This window comes from Panthera pardus, unplaced genomic scaffold, assembly GCF_024362965.1.
Source record: "Panthera pardus isolate Hobbes unplaced genomic scaffold, ASM2436296v1 HiC_scaffold_2, whole genome shotgun sequence".
Lineage (NCBI taxonomy): Eukaryota > Metazoa > Chordata > Mammalia > Carnivora > Felidae > Panthera > Panthera pardus.
The window spans coordinates 51022445-51046025 of record NW_026526765.1 but is presented as its reverse complement, the minus strand read 5'-3'; the positions used below and the strand labels follow the sequence as shown (position 1 = coordinate 51046025).

The window sequence follows — 23581 nt, the reverse complement described above, 5'->3', positions numbered from 1 at the left end:
TTCAGGGTTGTGAGTTTAAGCCCCATGTTGGATATGGAGCCTACTTAAAAAAAATAAACTAGGACCTAGGGGTTGAAAAGGCCTTCCTTAAAGAGCTGTTATGAGGAATAAACAGAATAATACACATAAATACTTTCCACAATATCAGATGCATAATAGCCATCTTGCAGAAAGGAGTGCCCATGTGACACAGTAGAAGTACACAGATGGAACTTTCTGGAAATCTCCTTAAAAAGGGGACAGAATCAGCTGAATGTGCCTTTGCCCTGCTCCCTTTCCTCTTTGGGAGTGGAAGAGGGACATTATGGCCACATTAGAAGGATGGTACAGGCAAACTCTAGGAGGGACATGGGCCTTTCCTGGCAGTATGGGGTGGCCACACCATCCTTGGACTGCCTACCTCCAAACTTCCTACATGAGAGAAAAACAAAATCTTCTGATTGTCCAAGCCACCATTACTTGTGTTGTCTTATGTGCAGCCAAACTCACTCCCTCACTGACACAGTCCTCTCTCTGGCTGGATGACTGAGCCTCTCTGAGCCCCTCCTCTATAACAGCCCCATTCAAGGTTTTTTGGCAAGGGATAGAGGATATAGAGGATTTAAACGCCGTGCCTGGCCCAATTTCAAGTGCACACAAAAAGGCAGCTGTTACTACCTTTACTGTTTCAGTGTCTCACAATGCAGTGTGCTTAGTACCAGATTGGCTCCTAGCTTCAAAACCACACACAGCCTCACAGTACCCCCCTCCCCCACCCGCTCACCGCGGCTCTGGTACACATGCCTCCAATTCAGCGTTGATTAAATGCTTATCATGTCTCACAGAAAGGAACAGTTTATGAAAATGCTGACAGGGACAAAACACCTAATAATTAGTGGCTAACAACCACAGGCAATTGGTGGTTTATATAAATTCAGGGACTAAAGCCACTGCTCTGCATTCCTCAGATTTCTTGCATAAGTGCTCGAGAGGGACTTCTGCTAGCAGTGCTGACTTTATAGGAAGAATGTGGCATGAGAAGTGACTGGAGAGGTGGTGGAGGCTGTGAAGGACCTTTCAACACCAAACGCCCCCCCACCCCCCACACTCCATGCCCTGCTCCAGTGGCCACTCTGCTGGACCTTCTGCTATCAGAGCTGGAAGCCTGTGGGTGGTGACAGCCTGCAGAAGCCCACAGGCTTTAGAAGGGGCCAAAGGGTGAAGATACAGTGCGGGGTCCCAAAGATGCACTTGGCCTACAGACGCGTCACAGGACAATGCTATTTTTCCACGGGGTCCTTTTCCTTCCCTTTTCACTGATGGGTCCCTGGGGACCACATGGGATGCTAGCGCCTGCTGAAGTAGACTTCCTTCTCCATGGGGCCTAGAAGTGAGGCACATGGCTGTCAACACTCAGGGCTGGGTGGGACCTCTGGAGAGGTACTGGGAGGGCTAAAACTTGACATCCCTTCCAATTAATATCCCTTTATCACCAACATCTTTTAACATAATACCATTTTAAAAATTCAGTAGAAGAACAGGCCCAACTTGGATTCCCAGTGTCATTCCCCCAAAGTCACATTAACATCAGTGTGCTGTGTATCCTTCCAAAAGATTTCAATACACTGTTATGGACTGAATTACATGCTCCCCCAATTCCTATGTTGAAGCTCTAACTCCCAATGGGACTGTATTTGGCAATAGGGCCTAAAGGAGGTAATAAAGCTTAAATGAGACTGCAGGGGTGGGGCCTCGCTCCAGAAGGACTGATGGCCTTAATAAGAGGAGGAAGAGACACCAGGGATGCACACTGTCAGAGAAGAGGCCACGTGAGGACATGCAAGAAGGCAGCCATCTGCAAGGCAAAGAGAGAGGCTTTGCAGAAACCAACCACGCTGACATGTTGATCTTGAACTTTGAGCCTTCAGAACTGAGAAAATAAATTTCTGTTGTTTAAGCCACCCAGTTTGTGATATTTTGTTATGGCAGCATGAGCTAGCTAATACACTGACTTAATTATATAAATAAACCAGGAGGACAATTTATCAAAGTGTTACATTGTGCTTCCCCTCTATAGTTTCCCCTTCCTCCTTTTACCAGTTAGGCAATCAGCTTTTGCAATTCCTTGGCCTGGGGGTAGCTAATGTGTACCTTCTCTTAAGAAGTCTTGTTTCCATTCCCATGAGTACTACATGAAAATATTTGTTTGCCCACATTCACCCTGAAAGCGAATTGTCAAACTTTGCCCTTCAGATTTTATTTAGTGAGGATGAGGAAGAACTGATGTTCCACAAATAAAAATTCAGGGAAACATGAATCACCGAGTAGTGCCTCCGTCCACTAGTAAAGCAGAATTAACGTTCCAAGAAAAAATTCAAGAGAGCATCTCTTGTTGTTCTATGGACGTATTCTCTCTTTAAGTCTCGTTTGTGGTTTCTCTGAACCAGATAACTTTTGGGAAAGCAGGTTAAAGGGTGCAAAATTAATGTAATTACATAAATCACCCACTCCCCAGCAACAGGCCCACAGTACGCATTATTTAGTTTCAGAATTTCAGCTACTGCGAAGCACCCATTGACTTTGTGAGCCTAACGTCAATTGTTTTCAGCATGTTCTTGTTCTAGCCCACCCACATGGTTCAGATGAATTAATCACCCCTTACCAGCAGGTACTTGGGAAGAAAAGAACTGCATTATTTTCTGGTGTGGACAAGAAGGAACAGCAAAAAATGGCATCAACTATTTATGTTTCATTCTTCTGACTTTAGAGCAGAAGAGATCCATGGATTGGTGCCTATTTTTAAAAAATTTTTTTCTTAACATTTATTTATATTTGAGAGATCGAGACAGCTTGAGCATGAGCGGGAGAGGGGCAGAGGGAGAGGGAGACACAGAATCTGAAGCAGGCTCCCGGTTCTGATCTGTCAGCACAGAGTCTGATGCAGGGCTCGAACCCATGGACCGCAAGATCATGACCTGAGGTGAAATCAGGAGTCGGATGCTTAACAGACTGAGCCACCTAGGTGCCCCAAGTGGTGCCTATTTTTTAGATGGAGTTTTCTCATCCAAAGTTAGCGGCTCCTGCTGGATCAGTGTTCAGAACTTGGATTCCCCTCTACATGTCTGGGAGAACCGAGGACGGGGCTGGCTATGACAACCACGATTACACACAGCAGCGTACCAGGGTATGACAAGGACCCTCCATGCCTGCATTCCCAGTCTTGTCCCTCAGCCTGGAACCAGCTTCTAACTGCCCATCTCTTCCACATTTGTAAGCAGGGCTATTCTATCCTAGGAGCTGAGTTCAATTAATGAGGACTTTCTTTTGGCCAGGCTCTGCTAGGGGGTTGCACAAAGTTGTATTTTGATTTGAGACACGTTTTGAGCCAAAGTATAATCAGTATTTGAACACCTACTTTTTAAGTTTATTTTTAAAGGGGGTAGGGTAGCCTGGGTGGCTCAGTCTGTTAAGCATCCGACTTCTGATTTTGGCTCAGGTCCTGATCTCATGGTTCGTGGGATTGAGCCCCATGTCAAGCTCTGCACTGACAGTGCAGATCCTGCTTGGGATTCTCTCTCCCTCTCCCTCGTTCTCTGCTCCTCCCCTGCTAGCATGCATGCACTGTCTTTCTCTCTCTCTCAAAATAAATAAATAAACGTTAAAAGAAAAATGAAGGGAGTAGAAGCATTTGTAGGAGAATGTTTCCAAACACAGTCAGAATAGAACTATAAGAAATATGCTTTTCACTATGATTACCAATGTTTTGTTGACTCCGACCGAACATGTACAGAGTTAGGTCTGTGTTAGGAAAGAGTGGATTATTATTTTTTTTAATCTCCCCACGGAAAAACTGTCTTCTGGAGCAGGAATGAGACCAATTAGCTTTTCCACTAATTTATCCCAGCGATGCATTAGCATTTCTTACAGATCATCCCCTTCCCCCAGGAAGCTACATAGCTGGTTGGCTACTGAATCCAGCTGTCTACTCTAAAATCCCAGGCTTTCAAGGCATCAGTCTGAAGGACACTGGGAACCCTTCATAATGCTTTGTCTTATCTAGGACGATTTTTCTAAAGGTTAAAGCACAGACAGTTGTTTTTGTTACACCTTAAAATGAACAGCCCTTTGGATCTTAGATTTAGAGATGGTGTTCATTTTGGGGCTTCTTAGTAATCACTGCCCTGAGGGCTCTTGGAATAGGATGCATGACGAGAAAAATTTTGAGTGCTTGGAGAAATATCTTGACCTCACTTCTCCCTGGAGACTGACCCTGCCAGTGGCATCCTCTTGGGAAGATAACTAGGCTAGCAGTGAGAGCACAACTCATGAAGACCTATTTCTAGAAGATCCTTTCACTTCTGGAAGATAAGGTGGGATTCTGGAGGCAGTGAGATTGACCAGGCATTATTTTTGCCAACTGCCATCCCTCCTCCTGCTGAGGATTTCTGCTATGGAATCACAGCAGAGTCCCCAACTACCTTCAGGGTCAGCTCAAAAAGCCTTGGACCAGAAGCCAACTCCTGTCTGCTCAGCTTTAATTTCCAAACCACAGGCCTCCCTGGCTCACTCCACTGGCTCCATTCCAGTGACAGGGTGGGGGTGAATGGGGGCTGGTACAATCTGAGTCTAAACCAGAACCTTGTTCACAGCCTATAATTTCTAAAGGTTTGATGGGCTATAGTTCCCGAGAATTAACAGAAGTAATTGAACAGTGTACTTACCATCTCCCAAAGTACAATCATTAGCATATCCCCATCATGATTTTTGCCATTTCTGAGGTTCAGTATTATGGCCCATTCAGTGTTTCCCCTTAAATCATCATGAAGTAGGCCCAGTGCAAAGCACATCACCTGAGCAATTATGGCATCTTAAAAAGTTAGGACCAGAAGAACATAACAGGCATCGGCTTCCTTCTTGCACAGCTGAGGAGAGATGAGGATAGATGGTTTATCGCTCTGTTTCTCTCTCCTACAGACAATGCCGCAGCAACACCCTTGTACATTGTTGTGCTCTTAGAGCACTATGTCCGTGGTGGGAGGCCTACATGTACTCTGCTGAAGGGTGTTTGCTTCAAAAGTTTTAGCCACTAGGGGCACTTGGGTGGCTCAGTCGGTTAGGTGTCCAACTTTGGTTCAGGTCACGATCTCACAGATCGTGGTTTCGATCCCCGCATCGGGCCCTGCGCTGACATCTCAGAGGCTGGAGCCTGCTTCAGATTCTGTGTCTCCCTCTCTCTCTGCCCTTCCCCCTCTCCCCCCCTCCCCTGCTAGTGCTCTGCCTTTTTCTCTCTCTTAAAAGTAAATAAACATTTAAAAAATTTTTTAAAAATGTTTTAGACATTGTCGAATTGCCCTCCAAAATGTTTGGAGGTGCCTTCACACCACCCCCTAGCACTGTATGAGGTTGCCTCTGTCTCTACACTCTCAATAGATAGTCAATGAAAAAAAATTTCCTGCTGTAATTTTAGAGTCGTTCAGAACCCAGGCCACTCTGCACATGTATGTTTCTTTCTTTCTTTCTTTCTTTCTTTCTTTCTTTCTTTCTTTCTTTCTTTCCTTTGAGAGAGAGAGAGAGAGAGAGAGGCAGAGAAAGGAGACAGAATCCCAAGCAGGCTCCACACAGTCAGTGTGGTGCCCGATGTGGGGCTCGAACTCACGCAACATGAGATCACGACCTGAGCCAAAATCAAGAGTCGGACGCTTAACCAACTGAGCCACCCAGGCACCCAACACATGGTTTTTCTAATGACACAGTAGCCAAACAGCGAGGTTGTTTTGTGGGTGTCTCTCCCTCCAGGAAAACCTTCCCTTCCCCTACCATTTGCCTTCTCACATCCTTCGAGGTGGGCTGCAGTTCCCTCTCCTCAGATGCTCCCGCCTCAGCCTCTGCCTGGAGGCCGCTGTGTAGTCGAGGTTCATCTAACTGCACTTTCCACCATTGGTTCAACATCACCTGTCCTTAGTTTATAACTTTTTGGATTTGTCCACCAAAACGTCCCTAACCGCAGGTCAGAGTGAATGCATATCTGGGAAACACAGTTTCAGATGGCTAAAGAAGAGGAAAATTTCTTTGAAGTCCCTTGTTTTATCTTAAAATCTAGATTTATATTAGACATGTTTCAAACCTGATCTTGTCCAGGAAATCGCTGCTCCAGGAGCTGCCCGGCGTTTACCCTACAGCGATGTGGAGTCCCTGGCACGTCTCCCTATAACCCAGGTAGGAAAATGCGGCCTGGGCTTTATCTTCCCGCCTAGTCTCAAAGCTCTCCAGGAAAGGGGTTCGGATGTGGCTTAGCTCTCTAGCACAAGGGAGAAGTACAGTAAATCGGTGTTAACTTGCACTTTCTGCCTCTTTGACTTGTCTCCTCCTGGAGAGGGGAAGGACCAGTCATATAGAGACCCTCGGCGTTGCAAAGGACTGTGAGTATGAAGTCTCTAACCGCTTTGAGGGTGTGATACCTGCTAAGATGCACATGAGTTTCCTATTCCTGCTGTAACAAGTCACTACAAAGTCACTGGCATAAAACAACACAAATGTGTTCTCTTACATTTCTGGAGGTTGGAAGTCTGAAATAAGTTTCACTGGGTTAACGTCAAGGTGTCGCAGTTCTTTCTGGAGGCTCTAGAAGAAACAGTTTCTGTGTCCTTTCCAGCTTCCAAAGGCAGCCTATGTCTCCCCACTCTTGGTCCCCTTCTCTTCATCTTCAAAGTCAGCTGTGTGGCATCTTCAAATGTCTTTCTCTCTGTCCTAACTCAGATTTCTAGAATGTCTGGCTGCAGCCGAAACACCAATGGGGGCTCACAGGAAGTGGGCAGAGCAGTGCAAACTGAATTGCAGCGTTGTTCTTTTACACTCCGTCGCTTAGGCGCGGTGGACGGCAGGTGGCGCCGGGGTCCTCCTCAACGCCGAACTTGCCCGGTTCCAAGCACCTGCTCAGGGGAAGGGAGAGTGGAGCGGTCGCGGTCACTGCAGTGTCTAAAGAACTGTTTCCCAGTCTCTGCACGTAGGGAGGAAGGATGCCCGGCTCTGGGCCGCAAGGAGAAGCCCAGGGAGGCTTTGTCTTCTTTGCTGAGTGCAGCTGGAGACTCCAGGGTGCCCGGAGGAGAGACCCTCGCACCTCTCTCGGGGGTAGGGCGTGGGGTGGGGAGGGCAGTGGTCAGATCTCCAGGCAGTCACAGAACTCGCAGAAACCCAATGCCAAATATTTGTGAGCCTGCAAAAGGAGGAAATTGAAACCTCTCGGCATGATTGAAACTAAAGCGTGAGAACAACTGCTGTTTGATTTCTGGAAATGGGTTTCCGGAGCTTCTTAACAACACTGCCCTTTTGCCCCCAGGCCTGGCTCCTTCCTCGCTTGGAGGCAGGGGTGAGGAGGTCAACCATTTTAAACTTCTGGGTCAGATGGAAGTCTTACCGTCTCTGAAGCCATCCTGAGTTTAAGGCAGATGGCAGGCAAGTCAGTACTGGAAGCTGCCCTATCAGGGCCTGGGGAGAGAGGAATTTGCTCCTTCAACTCCGTGTTTAGCAAGTGGTTCCCAGAAGACTGGAGACCCTGTAGGGGATCTTGAGGGAGCAAAAGCTAGTCTTTTACTGTGGGGGTGCATGCAGTGCTTCTCAAAATGACTACCCAGGACGTTTGCTGAAAATGCAGATTACTGGGCTTTACCGTCACCTACTAAATCAGTGGGAGGAGGCCAGGGGTGAGTCTGTCTGTATTCTCATTAAGCCCCTGAATGGTTCTTCTACTCTGAGTTTGAGAACCATGCCCCAGCTCTTGATACCCAAAGCAGGCAGTTTAGCTATAAAAGCCAGCCTCTGAGCACCCTTCCCCTTGCAAAGTGACTAGCTCTAGTCCCACCTTGGAGGGTGCAAATTAGGCCACATGAGTGTGAAGAGTCAATGTTCTTGTCTAGTCTCCACCTATCAAACCTCAGGCCCTCTTTTTAAAATTAAATTTTTTTTAACATTTATATATTTTTGAGAGAGAGAGAGAGAGAGAGAGAGAGAGGGAGGGAGAGAGAGACAGAGTACAAGCAGGGGAGGGGCAGAGAGAGGGAGTCATAGAATCCAAAGCAGGCTCCAGGCTTTGAGCTGTCAGCAGAGTCCGATGCGGTGCTTGAACTCCCGGACCGCAAGATCATGACCTGAGCCAAAGTCAGATGCCCAACCAACTGAGCCACCGAAGTGCCCCCAAAATTTTTCTTTTTTTTTTCTTTTTGTAAAAAAAATTTTTTTTTTTCTAACGTTTATTTATTTTTGAGACAGAGAGAGACAGAGCATGAATGGGGGAGGGTCAGAGAGAGGGAGACACAGAATCTGAAACAGGCTCCAGGCTCTGAGCTGTCAGCACAGAGCCCAACGCGGGGCTCGAACTCACGGACCGCGAGATCATGACCTGAGCTGTAGTCGGCCGCTTAACCGACTGAGCCACCCAGGCGCCCCCAAAATTTTTTAATTAAAAAAATTTTTTTAAATGTCTTATTTATTTTTGAGAGAGAGAGAGAGAGAGAGAGAGAATGAGTGGGCAAGGGGCAGGGAGAGAGAGAAACACAGAATCCGAAGCAGGTTCCAGGTTCTGAGCTGTCAGCACAGAGACCAATGTGGGGCTCAAGTCCATGAACGGCGAGATCATGACCTGAGCTGAAGTCGGAGGCTTAACCAACTGAGCCACCCAGGTGCCCCAAACCTTGGGCCCTCTTAAAATGTCTTCTCAAATATTTCTGGGGGCTCTCGTGAATTCCTCATCTCCCACCACCTCCTTAATAACTAACTGCTTCCTGCAAGCTGCCTGAAAGAGGAACCACAAGTGTAACCACTGGAGCTCAGTTTCCTGGTGTTTCCCACGCAGCTCTCTCCCTTGGGGCTATGTCCTCTCAAAGCTGCAAATCTTCAAGGGCCTGCTGGAAGTGTCTTCCCTTTGGGTCTCACAGTGCCCCAGCCATGCTTTGTTCCAAGCAGAATGCCCCTGTTTCTGGCTCAGGTGTTGTTGCCACGGCCCAGGGGCAGCATTGTTCAGGTTCCCAGGTGCCCCACAGTCCCTTGAGGAAAGAGCTTCTTCAGAGATGAAAAGTGGTGTGCAGGTAGACTGCCTTCTAAAAACGAAAACCAAAGCCCCGATCGGTAGTGTTTGCCGATTTCTGTAGAATATTCCCATGGCAGCAGACTTGAAGCTACCAGTGTGATGTCACTGAATGCAAAATTGGAAAGACATGCTGGTAATCAGCCTTGTAGCTGGTAAAGAGGGAACGTGGGGCACAGAGTGGAGACATGGATGTAAGCACAAAAGGGAAATAACGAAGTAGGTTGGTAGCTGGGAGGCGGGGGTTGGGGGTCAACAGAGAGAGAAAGGTAAAGACTGGGGATGCTGGAACAAAAGGGATTATTGTCCCTCTGCCCCTAAATGCCCACCTACATAATTGGCCTTCTTGCAGACTCCTTTGATTCTGTGCATGCCAAGTTATGCAATCAGACACTTGGGAGGGCCCCTGGACCACCCCCGGTGTGGTGGGCCCAATCACACCATGGATCCCAGATTCGGTTTGACTGCAACTCCTGCCACATTCCCATCACCGAGGCTGAGGGGCTGGGTGGTTCCGTCTAGTTCATCACCATACCTCGAGCATGTCTGGCTTGGAGGAGGCCCTCAGCAGTATATGGTGAACGGTGTTGAAAAATACCTGTCCCTGGGGACCTTAGGAACGATGCTGAAGGTCCAGCACACCCGTGCTGGAATACCTGGAGCTTGAACCTTGCCATGAGGAAGATCCTGAAAGCAGGCATTTGGGCCCCCTGGCATCTCCCTGCAGGTAGTTCCCGGTGCTGGTGGGGAGAGGGAAGACCTTCCAAGGTGTTTCCTTGGAGAGGTCACAGCCGGGGGCTGGCCCACTCCTGGGGCTCTCTTGGGGAAGCCCTGCAGACTCTGTTGTGTCCGGGGAGCCACTAGCTTCTAGCTTTGGAGCCCCTTCCTGAGAAATCTGCCAAGCTCATCCTGGGATCAGGTGAGGAGGGAAGGAAAGAGGCTGCTTCCACTCTGAAAGCTGCAACAGATACTTCCTTATCAAGCCCTGCTCTGCAGAAGCTGGAGAGCCATGGCCACGGGCTGGGTTAGTTGTGTGGGCCGGACCCCTGCACACCTGGCCGAGTCAGCATGCTTGGTCCTTCATACGTGTGCACATGCACATGCAGAACATCTTCGCAGCTGGGTTCACTCTTTGGATGGTGATGGCTTGGACATCTGGGTAGTGAGTGACGGATGATAATTTGTGATGTTCATCCACATCTCTGCCCCACCCATCCCTCTCCTTACATTCAAGCAGGCAGCAGGTTCTGTGCTTCCCTCCCTCACATGAGGTGTGGGGGGTGAGGGGAAGCAGAAACAGCATGCAAGGTTTTCTGGCTTTGTTTTCTGAAAGCCCCAGACCAGAGAGAGGGCAGAATTGGGGGCAAGAGAAAGGAACTTGGAGAAGCAGAAGGGTGAGAAGCACTTCTTCCCACATACAAAGGGGGTTTCTGCAGGCTGGGCATGCGCAGAGTAAGATTAGTAGGCTGCTTGATTCAAATCCTGCCTCTGCCTCCTGGGGGCCACATCCTTTTGGACAACTTAAACTTCTCTAAGCCTAAAAATGAGACAATTATAATGCCCACTTCATTGATGTGTTCTTTTTTTTTATATATATAATGTTTATTTATTATTGAGAGACAGAGCATGAGCAGGGGAGGGGCAGAGAGAGAGGGAGACACAGAATCCAAAGCAGGCTCCAGGTTCTGAGCTGTTAGCACAGAGACTGACTGACACAGGGCTCGAACTCACAGACCACAAGATCATAACCCAAGCCGAAGTCTGACACCCAACTGACTGAGCCACCCAGGCACCCCCATTGATGTGTTCTTGTAGCATTACGGCTTTAGTCCTAAGGTTCTGGGTTGCTTGTTGTGAGCTGACTTGTATCCCTCCCACTCCAAACTCATGTTGAAGTCCTAACTTCCAGTACTTCAGAATGTGACTATATTTGGACATACGGTCTTTAAAGAGGTTAAATAATGTAAATGAGATTGTTAGGGTGGGCTCTAACCCAATATGGCTGGTGTCCTCATAAGAAGAGGACATTTGGACATAGACCTACATGGAGGAAGGACCATGGGAGGACACAGGGAGAGGACGTCCATCTACAAGCCAAGGAGAGAGGCCTCAGAGAAAATCAACCCTGCTGACACCTTGATCTTACATTTCTAGCCTCCGGGACTATGGGAAAGAAATTTCTGTACTTTGTTATGGCAGCCCTAGAAAACTAATACAATAGTAAATAAACTTTGGAGATCCTTGAGGTTGGGGAGCACATATCTACCTCCCCTAATTTAGTTGGGGAAAAAATAAAATCAGGTAGATGTATGCAGAAGAATATTATTTAGCCTTAAAAAAGAGAGAAATCCTGCCATTTGAAACAATATGGATGAACCTGGAGGACATCGTGCCAAGTGAAATAAGCCAGACACAGAAAGACAAATACCGTATGATCTCACTTGTATGTGGAATCTCAAAAGTTGGAGTCATAAAAATGGAGAGTAGAAGGGTGGTTGCCGGTTGGGGGCGGGTAGGGGGAAAAGGGTGAAGTTGGCCAAAGGGTACAAAGTTCCAGATATGCAGGATGAGTAAGTTCTGGAGATCTAACATAGAGCATGGTAACTATAGTTACTAATACTGCATCATATACTTGAAATTTGCTGAGAGTAGGTCTGAAGTGTTTTTGACACATCTACATAAAAGGTAAACTACATGAGGTGATGGGTATGTTAATTAGCTTGAGGGGGGTAATCCCATTTCACAATGCATACATGTATCAAAACATCAAGTTGTCCACCTTAAATACATACAATTTTTATTTGTTAATTGTATCTCAATGAATCTGGGGAAAAAGAATCAAACCACAAAGCACATCCCTTCCTGACCTAATTTCCTAGTCTTCCCTATCATCCTCTGTCTCCTTGGCAAGTCAAGATCAGGAGGTGCCAGATCTGAAATCTGGCTCAGCATTTCATTAGCTGTGTCAAGAGAACACGAACATGTTTTGGGCACTGGTTAGATGCTAGGGGTAATGGTTATGAGCAGGGGTTCCAGGGTCAGATGGCCTGAGTGGAAATCTGAGATCTTCTTTCCTTTCTAGTCATCTGTTGTTGTGTAAGAAACTTGTGGTGGAAAACAGAAGCAGTGGTTTATTATTATCTGTCACGATTCTGGGGGTTGATGGGGCTCAGTCGAGTGGCTCTCACTCAAGAATCACTTACAGTCTGGTGGTTGAGGCTGGCTGTTGGCTGGGCCCTCAGTTGGCAGAAACATCTACATGTGGCCTCAGCTTCCTTACAGAACAGCAGATGGGTTCCTCTGCTCCTGCTTCTTGCTCATCTCTACTTAGCCACATTTTCAGACCCAGCTCAGATGCCGCTTCCTCCATGAAGCGTTTCTGATTCTGCGCATGTGCATGTGAACCCTTTCTCCCTCAAATTCCTGAACCCTTTATTTCCATGGCTCCAGTGGCATATTAGTAATCACAGTTGCCATTTATTGACCAATCACCCTCTACCAGGCACTGTACTAAACATACCACATGGCCTATTGAAACTGATTTTCACAACACCCCTCGAAGACAGGTAGGATTCTCCGATTCTACAGATCGTGAAAACTGCCCCTCAGAGACAGTAGGTGATTTTCCCAAGTAGACAAAACTGATAAATGGGGGAATAAAAGTCCTCACCTGGTTCTGTCTGGCTCTGTGGTCCTTACACTTAACTCTTGTGTCATAGGGACCTCTTTCTACGCGATATATACATCATTTTGAGTCCACTTTCCTCTTCTAGCCAGAAGTTTTCATGAGGGCAGAGCTGGGTTTTCTTCCTCTTTGTGTAGGTGCTCAATGATATTTTGTGGAGTAAATGGAAGAACAAATAACTGAGAGCATAATGCACAGGAGGCAGGAGCATGTGGAGGCGACAGGCGTACGTGGTTGCTGGCTCAGGTGACACTTGATGGAGACATAATATGCTTCTGACTGTAGTGGTTGACATGACACAGGAGGACAGTCACCAGATTTTAGTGCTTTCCTCTTCTCCCAAGCAGTCCTCTTATAAAGATGCCACTTCTCTGAATGAGGCCATTAGCAAGAACCAAAGCTGTTTGTCTTACTAGTCCCGATAAAGTTGTCTCCCAAAGCAGCTTGTCCCTGAGGACTGTGCATTGGGGGAAAACAAAAGCTGGAGGCACAGACTGGCAGGGCTTGGCCAGCTCGTCTCTGGTTCAGTGTTCCTGAACAGCAGTCTGAGGACAGAGGCCTAGAAAGAAGTGGGGACGGGGGGGCCCGGCCTTCAGGTTCTCATCTCCACTGAGGGGCGTGTGAGAACACTAACAATGGAAGCACATTGGGTGTTGGGCGGTGGGGGCCCATGACACTCTTCAGCTGCCACTTCCTGCAGGGGACCTTCCTGCAGGAAGGGATCAGAAGTGCCCCTTCCTCCATCATCAGGTAGGGGTCCCTGCCATGAGCCCCCCTAGTTCCCTGTTCTACTCCTATTATAGACATCCATACTCATGCTAGGGATATATATACTCATTCATTCAAAAATATTTGAGCACCTACTGTGTGTCAGGCACCACTTTAGAGGCTGAGACTGCAATGGTGAACAAGTTGACAAAAACCTCCACCCCCGTGAAGTATGCATTTCTAGTGTGTGTGTGAGGAGACAAACATATAAACCGATGAAATATATAACATGCTAAGTAGTGGCAAGTGCTATAGAGAAAAATACAGTGGGAGGGGCTACACGGTGTGCTGGGAGGCATTGGCAGTGGGAAGGTTGGTTTCTAATAGGACGGTCAGAGAAATCAGATGGCCAATGAGAAGTGACACTTGAGCACAGATGTGAGGGAGGTGAGGGAGGACGGGACTTTAGTCAGAGGACCAGAAGTGCAGAAGCCCTGAGTGAGGAGGTGGGCTCCCCCAACTTGAGGAATGGCAGAGGCAGCCTGGCTTCAGGGGAGGGAAGAATGGGGAAAGGTGCAGGGGGAGAAGGAGACAAAAGGGGAGCAGTTGCACCCCTGTGCCCTGTCTCATGTCCCAACACCCATACTTCAGCAAATTAACTTGCAAACTGAGACTCTGACTCTAGCCAAGCCAGCTAGGAGTAAGCCGCCCATTGCCACCTATGGGAAGGTTTTCTAGGGAAAGCCGAAGAAAACAGTGTCAAATTCTTGGCTTTTAATATTCAGAAGGCAGGGCCAGGTAGAAGATGGGAAAACTGCAGAAGGATGCAAGTTCTTCCACATTGATGCAGACCTCCCTCCATATACTCCCCGCACCCTCAGCCAGACTAAATAAAGTCTCCCTGGGCTGGTGAGGTAGAATGGAGAGGGTCCTGAAGGGACCTGCTGAGAGGAGGTAGGGTGGCTAGAGGCCGCCATGTCTGCTTCCGGGGCCAGGAAGAAGTTGACCCTGAATCTGAGGTGAGGAGTGGTTGCTGTTCTATTTCTTGTCACCAAGAGGCTGACAGCAGCCAGGATAAGGTCAGTTCTTCATCAGGAGGAGTGATGCTCAATGCTTTGCCCAAGTGCCATCCAAACCCCTTCCAGGAACCTAACCATCACCGCTAAGCTCCAGATGGAAAGTGGAACCTGACACTCAGGGTCTCACCAAGTGAGGAAGGTGCTGGATCCCTGACTCCTGTTACACACTCAAATGGGACTGCCTGGTGGGTGGCCTGCCCACCTGTCAGCTGGGTTGACTCCCTGAGAGAGAAGACATTCATCTCTGTGTGTACCTGTCTCCGGATTCGACCACTTCTATAAATTGGGGAAGTTGAATCTGTTGAGAAGTTTATAATCTGGGTTCCATGTGTACATTGGGAGATTTGGGGCATGAATGGTAGGTGAAACTTGGACTGGTACACTCTTCTCTGGTTTTCATCAGATTCTTTTTTTTTTTTAAGTTTATTTGCTTTTTTATTTTGAGAAACAGAGAGGGAGCATGCAAGCAGGGGAAGGGCAGAAAGAGAGAGCACACACACAAGAGAATCTCAAGCAGGCTCCCCACTGTTGGTGTAGAGCCCGACGCGAAGTTTGAACTCATGAACCGTGAGATCATGACCTGAGCCGAAATCAAGAGCCCGATGCTTAACTGACTGAGCCACCCAGGTGCCCCAAGTTTTCATCAGATTCTTTTTTTTTTAAAGTTTATTTATTTATTTTGAGAAAGAGAGAGAGAGAGAGAGACAAAGAGAGGGAGAGAGAGATAATCCCAAGCAGACTCCGCACTGTCACTGCAGAGCCCAATGCGGGCCAGAACACATGAATTGTGAGATCATGACCTGAGCCAAAACCGAAAGTCGAACGCTTAACCGACTGAGCCACCCAGGCACTCCTTCATCAGATTCTTAAAGGAGCTGCTGATGCAGGAAAAGGGGAAGCTGCTGGAATGGGGATATATAAGGTCACACACAGACACTAAAAATAGTGCCTACTCTGAGCCAAGCTCTTTCATGTTTTGTTTTATCCCCAACTTGTGGGGTACGTGCTAACCATATTCTCAATTTACATACAAGACGGTTGGCCTCAGGGAGGCCAAGGTACCTGGTTCAGGTAGTAGAGCTGAACTTTGAACACAGCTCTGTGTGCCCCCAGCCACCCACTGTTCCCGCCCCACCTCCCATCACAGGATGCACAATCCCTAAGACATCCGGCCTTCTCTCGTGCACCCATTCTAGCTCTGTCACCCTGGAATGTTCTATAACTTTTATTGAATTTCATTTTTCCTTTCAAACTTGGGCTGTTCTCCTCTTTGAGTAACATGTTTCTTCCTGCTGTAGCATACAAAATTCTTTTGCTCCATTATAAACTTGTGTCTTTCTTCTTCAAGGTGGACCCTGAGTCCTAAAACACTGGACTCTGATGAATAACACTGAATTTGTTTTCTTTGTTCATGAATTCAGGTTTTCTAAATGTCATACATCGAGGTATTGAATAGTTAATACCTTTGCTAAGAGTAGCTATAGTTCATTGGATGTTTCCAAGTGACTGACATAGTGTTGATTTATACTCATGATCTCATTCGATCTGCCTAATGTCCCTGTGAGGTAAGTACTATTATTATCCTTATTTTAGAGTTAAGGAAACTGAGGTTTACACCTGTGATGTGAGCTGCCCAAGGTCACATAGCTACTAAATGGCAGAGGTGGGCTTTGAACGTAGATCTGGAGGATTAACTCTTACCCCATCTTGCCAAGCCACTTGCCTCTTTACTTCGGTTGGCAGATGCATTCCCATGCATGTCTCAGTGGTGACAATGACCTAGTAATGTTTGGGTGGCTGGAGAGGATTAAGCAGGACTGCTTTGCTGCCAGTTGGGAAGTCCAAGTAAAGAGGACCTGTTTTCTTCCATAAGGGCTCTTGAACTCCGGGCCTTCTCTGGGCCTGACCACAGTGAGGTGACCTGAAGAGGTAGCATAATGCAGACTCTGGCTGGGGTCAGATCTGGAGCCCAGCACCCTATGAGGATGTAAGCCACTGCTTGTTCAGCCTTTCTTCTGGAAGAAGGTCCCTGTGTCACCTGGGTGGCCTCCAAACACTGGTGATGTGTGAGGTCATCAGAACCAAGCAGCTCAGGAAATGCCTTTGGTGCTTGTGGCTTTAGGTATCTGTGGTCCAAATGATAATTTGCACCTGCCCAGTGAGTCATAGTTTGGGGTTTACACCACAGTTATCTCATTGAATCCTTTGTGCTTCCTGGTAGGCTGTGATGAGCACAGCCATTTGGTAGACGGGAAAACAGACCAAAAGAGGCAGGGTGAATTGCTCAAGGTCACACAGAGCCAAGACCCGAACCCACGTCCTACTGACTTCGAGTCCCACTCGCTTGCACTAGACCAGTGACTCCCAAGCCTCATTCTGTGGAGCCTTGGAGTGCTTGGCGCAGGCCAGAGGGAGGGGCTCAGGAGGAGGGCACTCAAGGGGCTGAGGCTCTGCTGTCCCTTTCCTTCTTCACTCTGGGCCTCAGTTATGTCAGGATTCTGTGTAAAGCCTGTTTGGAAGATCTGTGTTGCTAACAAGATGTTTTCAGAGGACTGCACCAAACTGTTTCTTCTTCCCTGGAAATTGGGTCCAGGCTCTTCTTTTTCTAGGACTCTTTTATCAGTATTGAGACAAGAAAAAATCTGCTCTCTGTTAGAGGACGTACTCAACCCCAACATGGCAACACAAGGGAGTATAAAAGGTATGGACACAGAGGCAGCAGATTGGGGTCCTGGTCCTAGTTTAGTGTCACATAGTCAAGTTATTTACCTCAGTATCCCTATCTGTAAAGATGAGGGATTAGCCTACAGAATTCTAAACTCCAATTTTGCTCAAATAACCTGTGGATCTAGGGCATCATGCTTGGTTCATGGGATCTTAAACAGGGATGAGTCACTTGCAACTGTGTAAAAATATTATATATGTATATTTATAGATACTTTTTTTTTTAATGGAAGGAGAATGTACAGCTTTCTCCTTGAGACTGTACAGAGTCTCAAAGGGGTCTCTGACACAGAATACCTAGCCTCTCAGGACTCTTTCTTTCTTTCGTGTCAGAATTAGTGGGAGATATTTCTCCTTTTGCGGGGGTTTAAGTTGTAACAATGGTGTGAGAAAGCTATTTTCAGAAACAGGGAGAGATAAACAGAGCTAAAAGTTGAAAGCTAAATAAAAGCATCAGAACCTGTGAACAAGTTGACAGTCTTGTTTAAACTCCTGGATGCAGCCATGCCTGATACCGCTACACTTTTCAGTTACATGAACTATTGCTTGCTCCTTTTTCACTAAGCCTTTTCTGTTTCAATCGCCTATAGAAGACATGATTGATGTGCTAACATTGTTGGAGAAGGCTCCTGCCATTTGAAAAAATATGAAGTTCAGCATAGAGAAAGCAAAGTGGGAAAAGAAAGGACTGAGGCAGGTGTGTTCCTGTCATGCTTTTTTTGAATTTCAGGGAAGAAAAATGCTCTCTGTTTTGTTCCCCATCCTTTATTTATTGTTGTTGTTGTTAGCAAACTGGAGGCTTTCAGAGGCAGGAAAGATGTTAAAAATCAATCCCATCACTACAGAGATGGGAAACCAAGATCCAGAAAGGGAATGTGACTTTCTCCAGGTCATACAGTAAATCAGTAGAATGGCTAGAACGGAGGTTACCGGCTCCCAGGCTCCCACCTCTCTGTGTGACTTTCCTCAGGGCTTCTTTCTCAGGCAGGCTCCCCAGCAGAGCTTGTGAGGGTTCTTGTGCTCATGTGTGTTGCTTAGTCACATAGATCCATATCTTATCCAGAAAATTCTTCAGTCTGGGTTTCTTTTTTTTTTTTTTTAATTTTTTTTAACGTTTATTTATTTTTGAGACAGAGAGAGACAGAGCATGAACGAGGGAGGGTCAGAGAGAGGGAGACACAGCATCTGAAACAGGCTCCAGGCTCTGAGCTGTCAGCACAGAGCCCGACGCCGGGCTCGAACTGACGGACCGCGAGATCATGACCTGAGCTGAAGTCGGCCACTTAACCGACTGAGCCACCCAGGCGCCCCCAGTCTGGGTTTCTTTACCGGTTCCATGGACACAGGTAAACAATGGAGTGTTTGGCCTAAGAGGGATGTGGGGAGGAGGTGAAAGGAACCAGCCCTTTTCTCTGCCTGGGGTTCCATTCCGTCTCAAGTGACAGGCCCACCAACTGTCCTGGCCACAGAGTCCCAGCTAGGATTGGGGTCCCTGGGACCAGGCTAGAGCTTGCCCAGTGTTGCCCACAGCAGGAGGATTAGATACCGCTAAGGGTCAAAAACAGGCAAGCAGGATTTATGGGACAAATCCACGGGCTCACTTTCAGCCACAGGGTCAGATCTGTTTAGCCCTGGAGGGCAGTAATGGCAAAGGCTGCAGCGGGGCCGAGGGGCTCCAGAACAACTACTGTCCACAGGACCGGTGGGACTGACGGGGACAAACCTGAAGGGGAAGGAAGAGGAGACTCCAGATCCTGCCTACCGCCCGCATCACAAACTACTCAAAGGCGCACAGGAGAAATGACCTTTAATGTCCGATTTGTTTGCAACCCCGCCCAAGTGCCATCATTCTGTGAAGTACAAGGAGGGGCTTGAGAGGTACGAAGTCACGGAGACAAACGACGCCCCCGCTGCCTCCCGGGCGCACACTCGCTCTGCCCCCGCAGACGGGCGGCCCCACGCACGCACACATGCAGACCACACGGACACCGCACAGACACACGCACGTGTACCCACGGTTAAATACATGTACAGAGGGACTCGTTTGGATATATACAGAGAGAGAGACGGAAATCCCGGCCGGCGTCGGGTCCCCCAGGCTCTCAGCATGCTCGGCCCAGCTCTCCGCGCTGTACCTGGCACCCATGCCCCTGCCAGAAAAGCAGCTGCCCCTCTCCCCGCCCCCCTCCCCCCGGTTCCCCCGGGGCCCGCGCCTCCGGGCGCCGACGCCCCTCCCCCCCTCCGCCCGCCCTCCCCCCACGATGGTTTCCTCCCCACCAACCCCCCCGGGGGCTCTAGAACTGCCCGGGCGCCAGGGGCATGTTGGTTTTGAAGCCTGGCTGCCCGTTAGCCACGTCGGTCGCCGCCTCGCAGCCGCCGTTGCTGGCGCCGCCGTCGGTCCCGGGGCTCTCGGGCTCCGATAGGAGCTTGAAGGTGAAGAGCGGGCCCGAATCGTGGCGGCCGCGGCGGCCGGGGGGCTCGGGCGCCGGCAGGCTCAGGAGCGCGCCGGGCGCCTTCCACTCGGGGAAGGCGCACAGCTCGACGGGCGGCGGCGCGCCGCGGCCCAGGTAGCCCGGGCTCGGCGAGGCCGAGGGCAGGGTCCGCTGGCTGCCGCTCAGGCAGCTGCCGCTGTCGTCCAGCGAGTCCTTGCGCGACTGCGAGCGCTCCAGCGAGCCGCCGCGCGTCCACGGCCGGTAGGTGTAGGCGCAGCCGCCCAGGCGACGGCGGCGGCGGCGGCGGCGGCGGCCGCGGCACTGGCACCCGAGGATGCGCACGAAGGCGCGCTTGAACTCCTTGCTGGAGCACGGGTAGATGATGGGGTTGAGGCAGCTGTTGAAGTAGCCCAGCCAGAACACCACCTTGAACACGGCGTCGGGGGGCTTCAGGGTGGAGAACAGGGAGCCTGCAGGGGAAGGGGTGGGGTGGGCACGGGCAGAAAGACAGACAGCAGTTTGTGAGTAGTCAGGTCCTCTCCTCCGAGGGCTCCGCCTAAACGCGGCGCCCGGGAAGCGCTCCCGCCGCCAGGGCTTTGCCCAGGCCACCTTTCGCTGCCTGGAGCGCTCGCCTCTCCCTTCTCCAAGTGAGCGAATCCGACATTCTTTTTGGGGGGCTGGTTGAGCTAACCAGCACCGAAACTCCCTAAAATCTTTCCTGGTTTAGCTGACCAGCACCCAACCTCCCATTTCTCTAGATATCCCAGGGCAGCGCTTACCACTTTGTATTCCAGTGATAATAATCACCACACGCAACTGCACAGCTCTTGGGGCATTGTGCTAGGCGCTTTAACTATATTGTTTTGCCCTACAAGAGGCATTGAAGCTGACACCGATTGATCTCCATGGCAAATACGAGAGGTGTTAAAGACCTAAATGTGAAAGGTAAAACTTCAAAAGACAAAGTAAAGGAACGATCTTTTTGATCTAGGGCTGAAAGGAAAATGACTTAACACTTCAGAAAGATAAACTGCAAGGCAAGGGTGGGAGAAGGTATTTATAATGTCTAAGACAGTCAAGCGATCGGTATTTAGAATATATAAGGAACTCCTGCAAATCAACAGGAAAAACAGCATTCCCAGTAGAAATGTGGGCTAAGGAAGTGAACAGGCAATTTACAAAGCGGGGAAACCTGAGGGCTAACGTATGCCAGGGTACTCAAAATATTAGGGAGTAGGATGCATAGTAATGAAAACCACAAAGAGATATAAGGTATCTGTTAGGGTGGCAAAAATCAGGGAACTAGAGAGTGCCAAGTGTGGGCAGGGGTGTGGGGACATGGGGAGCCTTCTGCCTGGCTGGTGGGGAGCACAGGCTGTGAAGCTGTACTGGAGAAGATTCTGGCACCACTTGGTCTCATCAAGTATATACACATACCTCTTAACCTGGCGGTTCTTCTGCAGGGTATAGATCTCAAAGACTTTTCACACAGGTCCACAAGGGGACACCTATAAGAATGCTGAGAGCAGTGTTGCTTATGGTGATAGACAGCTGGAGAGAACATAGGTGTTCCTTACTGAGAATTATGGAAAGGTAGCCTGGAGTAGAAGCCCAGCACAGAGATTATTGCAGCAGGTAGATAAGGCCCTAAAAATGGCATGTCCATATAGCAATGTGCAAAGGCTTAAAAACATCGCTCTTTAGGAAAAAAGTAGGAAACAGAATTGAGATTTACAGCATAATACTATTTAAGTAACACACCAAACCACCACACACATTTTGCAAAAACACTTTCAAAAAATGTCAAACACAAAATGGTTGCCTAAGGGGGTAGGCAGAGGGAAATGGGAATAAAAGGAAATAAATCAATGAAATAAGAGAGAGGCCTTACAATGAGGTGCTATGATGGAGAAACATGATTAACTCATCCCTCGAATTTGAGGTCCAAAAACATTTTATGGCATATTAAATTAAAAACAATTTCCATTTTAAATGCAAGGCAGCTAAGACTTGGAGAGGGTAAATGACTTGCCCCAGGTTACACAGCATGTTTGTAGTATAGTTGGGATTCAAACTAAGTCTGTTTGAGTACAAAATATGTTTTTTAAAGGTGATTAATAATACCCTTGGTGGAAAAATGAGAAAATACAAAAAGAAAAAAGAAAAAAAGAAAAAAATTTTAAAAGCACACATAACCCTGCAATGCAGAGAAATTACATTTGGTGCACATACCTTCAGATTTTTTTCTCTGTTGTATATGTATCTTTAAATGTTTTGATATATGCAATTTACTTTACAGGACATTTTGTTATTTCAAACTATGTTCCCTAACCCTGCCACTAAGTTGGTGGTACAGTGACTTTCATATTCCTGTCTTATCTCCTCTGTTTAAACTGTGAGCTTCCCAAGGGTCTGGTCTTCTGGATCAACTTTGATTCCATTTGGCGAATGAAGAGCACACACTCCTAGAATATCTGAATGGGGGTGGGGGGTGTCTTAGCAATCACAAATCCAAGCTCCTCTTTTGCAGATGGAAACACTGAGTCCCAGAGAGTGGCCGAAAGTGCCAAGGGGCAGTGGCATAGAAGCCACAGGATAGAAATCCTTTGATTTGGGGCTACACTTGAGCTTCCCCCTTGTAGCACTTCTCCTTTTTGATTCTTTGAGGTTTGCCTATTGTTATAGGGAGCCTCCTAGTTTTCTGCTTAGCAAGCCAAGGATGGTGGTGGGCAAGGGTGGGGAGACGGCTGGGCTCCTGGTGCAGGGCTAAGCCAGGCAAAGGTTTACATTTAGAAAGAGGGTTATCTGTATCCGGGTGTAAGTGCTCTATTTTTTAAAGTTTATTCGTTTATTTTGAGAGAGACAGAGATAGCACGAAGGGCAGAGAGGGAGAGAGAATCCCAAGGAGGCTCCCCACTGTCAGTGCAGAGCCCGATGCGGGGCTTGAACTCCCGAAACCATGAGATTATGACCTGAGCAGAAATCAAGAGTCAGATGCTTAACTGGCTGAGCTACCCAGGTTCCCCTAAAAAGTTTACTTATTTATTTTTAGAGAGAGAGAGAGAGAGACAAAGAGAGAGTGGGGGCGGGGGAGAGGGAGAGAGAGAGAGAGAGAGGCAATCCCAGTCTCTGCACTGTCAGCACAGAGGCTGACTTGGCCCTCAATCCATGAGATCGTTATCTGAGCCCTGAAATCAAGAGTCCGGATGCTCAACCGACTAATCTACCCAGCTGTCCTTGATGTAAGTGCTAATTATATGTACAAGGTACACTGATTCTTCTTCTTTTTTTAAAAGTTTATTTATTGATGTAATCTCCATACCCTACGTGGGCTCAAACTCATGACCCTGAGATCAAGAGCCGCGTGCTCTACTGACTGAGCCAGCCAGGCACCCCACTACACTGATTCTTTTCCCAACTCAGGGGGAAATGTGGGAGTGGGCCACATTCTGCATTCGCTTCAGATGAGGCAGAAGAGGGCGCCACCTCGTGATCTGATATGTGACAAGGCCAGCACCATTAGATTTTCACCCCACCATCCCACATACTCCTTTGGACTAAGACACTGTATGGAAGACCCCAGCTGAAATCCAAATACATGGCGTGTGAACAGCTAGTATACATCATGGAATGAGTTGTCTCTGTCCACGGGGAAGACTGTCACTGAGTCTGAAGGGGATAGGCACTGGTCTTGACAATGTGGGAAACTGGAGAATAGATTTTGGAGAGAGGGAAACCTAGAAAAGCTTGGAAGCCTTGCGCGTTACCCTAGAGGATAAATGCTGATGAGCGTGTGTACGTGTAGGCATGTGGTCTTTTTTTTTTTTAAATATGAAATTTATTGTCAAATTGGTTTCCATACAACACCCAATGCTCATCCCAAAAGGTGCCCTCC

At 48.2% G+C, this 23581-nt stretch overlaps 1 protein-coding gene across 1 annotated transcript in view; it reads right to left on the bottom strand.

The window, feature by feature from the left end:
* Positions 1–19519: 19519 nt before the first annotated feature.
* ADRA1B (adrenoceptor alpha 1B) overlaps positions 19520–23581 on the bottom strand; it is a 51614-nt gene continuing 47552 nt past the window's right edge. The window contains exon 2 of the mRNA XM_019433759.2: positions 19520–20156. Within this exon, the coding sequence (XP_019289304.1) occupies positions 19549–20156 (608 nt within the window). The 3' untranslated portion in view covers positions 19520–19548. The remainder of the gene's footprint in view (positions 20157–23581) is intronic.